Source organism: Pomacea canaliculata, linkage group LG5 (assembly GCF_003073045.1).
Source record: "Pomacea canaliculata isolate SZHN2017 linkage group LG5, ASM307304v1, whole genome shotgun sequence".
NCBI lineage: Eukaryota > Metazoa > Mollusca > Gastropoda > Architaenioglossa > Ampullariidae > Pomacea > Pomacea canaliculata.
This window is the reverse complement of record NC_037594.1, coordinates 1,393,032-1,400,846: the sequence shown is the minus strand read 5'-3', so window position 1 is coordinate 1,400,846 and position 7,815 is coordinate 1,393,032. Positions and strand designations below refer to the sequence as shown.

Here is a 7,815-nt window from a genome sequence, read left to right as displayed (position 1 = left end):
ACCTCATCAAAATATTTGGAGAATCATCTCGATAATATCGAGATCACCATCCTTCAGTTATCGCAAAGCAACAGGCCAACAGTCTCCATATCATTTAGAACTGTCAATTAGCCTTATCACCCCGCCACACCTCTAACATCTATTGTAATAACAGCTGTCAACCCCAGCATGCACCTGTCATGGTAACACTAGATGGGGGGGGGGGTGGCTGTGTGATCTACTATAGTGGTTCTACTGCTTATAGGCACGTGAGTGGGAGGAGTTCTACAGAATGTACACACCTTGTGCAGAAGGTCTACAAGCAGGTATCTTGAATGTATCAAGGAGGAGGACTGACATTTATTAAATCATCCTGATGTATTGGACACCACCTGTCAACAACATTATCTACAGAATACCTTTGTAATACTCACACTGCAGTATTAGTAAACATTGTAGCAGCCAAGACAAACTTGAAGATCTCAGGTAACAAAACATTTGCTGTTGTGTGTTGTCAGGTACATTGAAGGTTTGACATTTTAGCCCAGAAGTCCCGAGGTCACACCATGTTAAAGGTATGTGGACTGTGTTTATAGAAATGTCGTGTATTCATTGCCCTAGACGGTGTAGCTCCTGACAAGTACCCCTAGCGACTGTTGTATTTTCTCCACTGACAGCATTCTGACTCACCTTGAACTCAATCGTTGTTTTCCTTTCAGACGCTAACCTGCTTTTCTACATTCGTTTCTCGGAGTTGTTTTTGTGTGAATACCCCTGTCATTAACAGCCTACTTTCGATTTCTTTTTTTATACTCTTTCATTGTTTTCTGTTTAATATTTTGATAATCAATGCTGTAAGCACACTAGGCGCAAAAGCACGGCCTTTAGAACCTGCCATGGAGGTGTTTGTGTGGAGGATACATAGTCTGACAACACGTGTGTAGTGTGTAGTGTGTAGTGTGTAGTGTGGTGTCGTCTGAGAGCTGCAGTCCACCACAGCACCCTCCCACCCCAAACTTTGACCTTCTACACCAGGTGGGAGCTGAGGGTGGGGTGGGGTGGGGAGTTGTGACGTAGTATTACCTGGCGGTTAGAGACAATAGCCTTTCGGCAAACAAGTTTAATATTACTCTATCCAGTCACCAGTCCCGAGACGAGTTCTGAACACAGGGCCTCTGTGCTGAGGTGACAAGCGGTGTTTCAATCACTACACTACCGGGTGTCCCCGGACAGCTGACACTGTTTACACTCACACAACATCCTTATCCTATTTATAGACTCCACACAGGTATTTTGTTGTTCAAGTCACTGACTGGTCGCTCGCGTGACTGAATGATGTAAATGAACATGTCATCTTTAGATGTTATTATAAATATCTGGCTGGTCGTACGTGTTCCTGGTACAGAAATCGAAAAGAAAACTAATGTTGGATTATAATTGTGTATTCGTGGAAAATAATTATTTTTGACATCACAACAGCAATATAATTAATAGTGAATGGCTTTTCCTAGAGCTAAACTTGCAGACAAAATTCCCCCACAGGAAAAATTAGAATACACTTTCTGCTCACCCAAACCTCAACTGTTCAAGAGGAGCTCCAGTCACTTGTTCATTGGGGTTCCCGTGAAGAGGCCATACTTGTAAGGACAGTTAATCAAAGTAAGGTAACCTCTAGACATTTGAGTGTTTCTTGGTTGATACTTGACAATATACTTGACACTGATGACTGTAATATGCAATGGTAGTATATTATGGAGAAGGCAATACTTCTCACATTTGTCAGCGTTAGGCAACAAAAATTATCTTACTGATATTCTTTCATTCACTATGTTGCAAGAAGAAGCCAAACGAAGTGTATTGCAGTTGGTACTTTACAAGCTTTTATTTAATCTTCAGTTTTGGAGAAAACACAATTTAATGTTTAAGAATTCTCAGGACTTTACACTTTAGCTTCCAAGTTGACTGCTTTAGATGCCTGCTACAATGGATATGGAATATCAGATCATAACTTTAGAGAACATTTTCTGTGTGATAATGTACAAGACATAAAATGCAGGAAATCACAGACACCACAAGAAACCTTCAGACATTCCATCCACGTGTTTTGATGACCATGTCTTTGCAGACCCAGGCAGCCAAGCGACACCCGGACTTGAAGCAGAGACAAGCGCAGCAAAATTGGAGACACATTACCATGGCTTAGTTAGAGATGTGAAAAGGCTTACATTAAGATGTACGAGCTTCTGACGACTGTCAGATAAAAAAACTCCTTACATTGTTCAGCCTAAAGACAACTTCTGGGAGTCGAAGAAACGCGGGACTACGTTGTCCAGAAATTGCAGGCTGACAGAATTGTGGCCGCATGTGAAGTAGACAGCCAGGGAAAGGCAACTATCAACATTTTAGATGAAAATTACCTTGTGAACACCTGTTACATCATGCAGAAATCTCTCGTGCAATATCAGCGACCTCTTCGATCAGAAGAAGCGGAACTGGTGACCTCATCAAAATGGACGAAGTTCGCTGGTCAAGTAACTAGTGATTATCCTGGTGTCTTGCAAATTGCTGTCTCTCAAAATGGCCAACAGTTGTTTATAGCTGGGACAGAGAACATAATGCGTGTGGTTATAGAAGTTGTCAGGTTTTTAACACAAAACACCATCTACATGTTGAGCTGCCACTTTTTTCCAAGTCGCCAGGCTTTTGTGGCCAATTATTTGCTGGACAAAGTGGTTTGTATCCTCAACCCATTGCAAGATGTCTACGAGGTTGAGGCGAGTCTGGATGAGTCTGGGCAGGAGTTTCATATCCGCGGAACACAAAGAGGATTGAATACAATGATAAAAAGGCTCGAACTGTTAGGTTCAAATGTCAAATGTCACAAAGAAACAATTACTGACCCAGTCAAGGTCCGATTCCTGTCCCTTCGCAACTGTGTGCGGGATCTTAAGAAGCTTGGTCGCAGCATCCACTGTGTCTTCTCCTTGCAAGAGGAGCCTGCCAGGTTGATGGTAAGATACAATTCTCGAGAACTTCCATTGTTTATACATTTCGACCTTATCTGAAAGTGCTAATGTGCTTTTCTGTGTTTATATTGAACACATATTGACACACTTATATTGTTTGTATTTGTGTGCATTATTTGTTGTCTTCTCTTCACTTCTACGTGCACTGATAGATATGGTCACTGTGGTCGGAAGTCAGCCCAACTTTATTCACCAATGAAAGATGATGATGATGATGATGATGATGATGATGATGATGATGATGATGATGATGATGATGATAATAATAATAATGCATATTTATAAAGCTCTTTCTTTATATTAGGCTAAATGATTTACAAAAACATAAATGGTGATTGTAGACGGAGACACAAAATGCACAGAGCACACATTCAGGCAAAAACAAAACATATCAGCGAACAGATGTATAAACATTTACAGCTATAGATACAAGGCAAAAAAGGAGAGATTCACGAGAAAAATCGTGCCACAACAACAAAGCCTCACGAATATAACAGCAATCATGGGAGACATGGCGAGAGGGTAGGGAGGTGAGTTTGCCATCGTGTGTTGAACGCTTGGGACACCTTTCGCCTCATGCTTGGCTGAAGAGACAAATAGTTGGAGTTGGAAGAACTCAAGATTTATTCATGTCCTGCGGGCAACGAGGAACATGGGTGTCCGTTATTTGACACATTTATATGACTAACAATATGGCAGCAGGAAAATGAGGGAAGCAGGACTGAGGGAATGTCTATCAGTTGCCTCACGTGAGATTACAATGGAGTACAGTGAGGAAAGTGGTCAGACAGTATGAGCAGCTGACGGAAAGTGAAGACAAGTAAATCAGTAAACAAATCACTGCAGGAAAGATGGCACAGAGAGGGTTTTAGAGACCGTTAGTCAACCATTAAGGAAATTGTGGATTTTAAGTCTAGATTTATTTACTGCATTAGAATGAAAATTGATAGTTTTTTGAGAATTTTGGAGTATTTTCGTTTTATTTACATCAAACGCTTTTGTTGGGGAAAGAAATCATCTATAAAGATACTAGCTACGTTTTCATTCAATTTGTGATATATATATATGGGGTCATAGACATTAATGTGAGAGAGTATAACAGTTACATGGCAGAAGACTCTTTTTCTAATGTACAATATGTACAGTATGTACACTCTGTCATTTTGTTGTTTACTCTAACAGCTGGAGCACATAGAAAATTCTTGGCAGGTCGTTGATGACCCGGCAATCAACCCTGTGGCTTCAGTGAGGCAAAACACAGAATACTTACCAAAGCGTCGCAATGGTGACAATGTTAACCCTTGTCTTCTATAAGTTTGAAATTCCCTTAACTCAGAATACAAAGATGAGTAAAAGCTGTGTGTGTGTGTGTGTGGAGGGGCGGGTGTTTCACCTAATTATCCTATTTTAATCCTGGCACTAGTCTTAACATTCCAAAGTCTTAGATTTTAAAAACTTAAGGAAAATAACAAAAATTAATTAGTTTCAGGCTGGATTAAAAATTGTCAGATAACATTAAACCACTGCGTGTTTTACTGAAAGAGGTTTGAGTGTGAGAATAAGAGAGAAAACATCAAAATCATACACTGAAGTCGATTTTAAATCATTCTTAACAATCAATGAAAGGTGTTTTCAATGACAATAAAATGTTAAAACGATTTAAAGAACTATTCATAGTTTATAGGTCATTTATATGTTAATTTAATGCTCTTGCCATTATACATCGTATATTTAAGATAATTTCATGTTTAGTCTGTTTTTCCCCTTGTACAGAAAGTTGTCGCAGTCGGCGAGATGTGTTCAACTTCCCAATGGCAAAGACGACACAACTGTTTGTGTACGATAAATCAGACACACACATACGACGAGCCCTCGGTCACTTTGATGATCTCGTGAGAGAAAAGTTCGCACACCAGCGGATTGTGCATTCTGTGATACAGAACATGACTGAAGACGAGGTGATGAGATGATAAACATGTCCTGATCGAACAAAATTGCATAAACACATTTTAACAAATAAATACAAACGCATATTCCCGTGCATAATGAAGGAATATAAATATTTTAAATATTGGACATGTTTAAAATGATGGAAACTGTTGTTTCATGTATTTTTCAGCTGCAGAGTGTCAGGGATGTTGGAGAGACCTACACTGTGGCGGTGCAGGTTGTTGATGAAAGCATCATCGTCGATGGTCTGCCTGCTGACGTGGTGAAGGCATGTGAACAGATTAACAGAATCATCCACGAGGCTGCTCGTTACAGAAAGCTGAGAAAACAAGAGACTCTATGCGGATATATTTCATACTGCACTGTTCAGTGGTGCTACCTTGAGGTAGGGACAAGGGTGTACAAAAACTATACAAAAAGAAAACAAATCTGATCGACAATGTACAATAAAATATTCTTCTGTCTGTAGCTGGAAGGACCAGTCTTGAGATATGAGACTTTACTTTAAGCTGGGTTCCAAAATGTGAAATGTCAACACGACTCCACAGTTAGCCAGTTATAAATGATCTTAGGGAAAACTTGTCGCAAATATTCAGACTAACAAACACCAATTTCAAGTCTGCCATGGCATTATCATTTCACAAGACCTAAGTAGAGCGAAGTGCATCATGCGTATATAGTTGTCATCAAAACTTGTATTGCATCCATTTTGTTTTATATTTTGCTGTTGTTGAAGAAATAAAAGGCGGCAAATAAACATGGTAATAACTTGCATAAAAAATAGACAATTGTCTATTTACCTTAAAATGTCAGATTAAATGCCTGTATAATGCAGACGACGCCACATCTCAAGTTATTTATTATTGTTGTTGTTGGTTTTGTTATCAGGTCTTTAAAAACCAATCAGCTATTTAAGATTCATCAACAATATGTGATTTCAAATAGGAATTGAAACTGTGACCCAATTATCGAAAATATTGACTATTTTAACGACAGTCATCAATCATTTTACGCGATGCGAAATAAAGGTCGGAGATGTTTTAAAAAAGTATTTCTTGTCTTCAGAAGACACGAAGAGGAACCGAAGAGGTGAAATACAGCAAGTACGACAATCTGATCATAGAACTTGCGTACAAGGAGAAGGAAAGGACAGCGATGATCACCGATGCTTATGGCGTGCAATACATCATCGACTTTGTTTCCATGAAGGAGTACCCAGCATCTGATCCACAAGACACAGCTGATGTCATCAGGAGAAACAAGATGAACGGTAGGTGAATACTTGGCCCAGGTGTATTTTCCCTTGGTTGACAATAACAATGATAAGGGCAACGACAAACAGAATAGTCTTTGTTTGAACAGGCTCATGGCCATGACTGAGGTGAAAGGTTAAATGATGATAAAATTCAGGAATAGACACAAACATAAAGGTACAAAACAATAAATAAAAAAGGTATGTACATCAATGTCCATCAACCAATAGCTATTCAATACAAGGAGTAAATACGATTAGAAACATGGAGTTAACTAAACTAGTTCAATGAACAGACAACACATTAATAAGTAATAAACATTGAACTAATGCGACAAAGAAAGAATCAAAAGATAGAAGACTTCTAGTTACAGTATGTTCTTTTGAGTTTTCTTTAAACGGTAAGCATCTTAATAGACCCTGCATATTTGTATTATACTAAAACACGTGTACCACGTGTACAATATAGTTAAAATATTCTCAAAGATGCGTGTTGTTTCGTGCAATTGTGCAAATAATAATAACAACAACAACAACAACAACAACAACAACAACCACCACCGTTTAGGTTTTGGAATAATTGAGCATCAGCAAACCTGTTCTTAATGCATTCACAAACTGGCTGGAAAAAACTGCTTCTAAACGGTATCGTTATTTTAAGTGAAGCTCATTATCTAGATACATATCTGTGTTAATTACTTTTGCATTTCAGATTACTGCTCTGTCTCTTAGTGCAAAGTTCTCCTGGTCACCTTAAAAATCGTGGACGTCTGAGGTTTCTGCCAGCAAGTTAAAGACCTTTTTTCTCACCAACAGACAAACTGAAATCCTTCTCTTCATTTGATCTTCAGCGACAGCAAGGCCTGCCCTGACGAAGAATCTCTGAAGACCTTCTCATAATACATTTGAAAAAAGCTTACTTACTTCTACCTATTGGTGACTCAACACTAGAGGAAGAAGTAGAAGCCAGAGAAAAACAGCCTGTCCACTGAATACAATTTTTTTCTAAAATATATGTTACTGAATTTATATTCACATCTATATGTGATAATGCAATAAATGAATTTGTGAAATAAAACTTGATTTGTGTTGTATATGTCACACTAACCATATCTATTATATAAACTAATATGTCACTTGTACACTCTGATAATGGGGTGCACTTGACATCACCTGACCACATGGCCATGTAGCTTTGCTTGGACTCGACTGTCAACAGAAGGGAAGTGAAGAGTGCGCATGTCATAAAAGACCTCCAGAGCTTGTTTATAAAACATGGGAAACGTGGTTCGCACTCTTTTGAGAGGGCGTAGGTGACGTCAAGGGACATTACTGTACTCAGGGTTATCTTGATACTCTATCTCGGGGATGTTTCTCTCTTATCTGTGAGTGAACACACAGGTACACAGACCGTTGATCTTTCTGTCTCTCCGCCTGCTTGTCTACCTGTCACAAACTCACACATAACCTTGCAACTGTCGATTATCTAGCCAAGGAATAGTACGAGTGAAATAAAAATTTACTAAAAGAAAATTAGCTAGTCAAAACAAATGAAGGAAGTCTGGTGTTTGTGGACTGGTACTTCAATAATACCTTTAAGAAACTGAA

General features: G+C 38.9%; 1 protein-coding gene across 6 annotated transcripts; it reads left to right on the top strand.

Annotated features, from left to right (window-relative positions):
• Positions 1-215: 215 nt before the first annotated feature.
• Positions 216-7,285, top strand: LOC112564219. Of its 6 annotated transcripts, none has more exons than XM_025238885.1 (7): positions 216-465; positions 2,105-2,990; positions 4,188-4,290; positions 4,779-4,963; positions 5,125-5,340; positions 6,021-6,225; positions 6,940-7,285. In XM_025238885.1, exons 2-7 carry the CDS (start codon positions 2,418-2,420, stop codon positions 6,999-7,001), a joined length of 1,344 nt encoding a protein of 447 aa, XP_025094670.1. In that variant the 5' UTR covers positions 216-465; positions 2,105-2,417; the 3' UTR covers positions 7,002-7,285. The 6 variants fall into 6 exon arrangements, with proteins under 6 accessions (XP_025094670.1, XP_025094671.1, XP_025094673.1 ...); XM_025238886.1 differs by having other exon boundaries at positions 216-554; XM_025238888.1 differs by lacking the exon at positions 216-465 and adding an exon at positions 1,081-1,638 and having other exon boundaries at positions 7,024-7,285.
• Positions 7,286-7,815: the final 530 nt, after the last annotated feature.

Bases quoted from the DNA above. Each gene is read 5' to 3' on its own strand.
- LOC112564219 (XM_025238885.1), top strand. From the start codon at position 2,418: ATGCAGAAATCTCTCGTGCAATATCAGCGACCTCTTCGATCAGAAGAA. The intron at 2,991-4,187 runs GTAAGATACAAT...TTACTCTAACAG, and splicing joins AGGAGCCTGCCAGGTTGATG to CTGGAGCACATAGAAAATTC. The intron at 5,341-6,020 runs GTAGGGACAAGG...TCTTGTCTTCAG, and splicing joins TTCAGTGGTGCTACCTTGAG to AAGACACGAAGAGGAACCGA.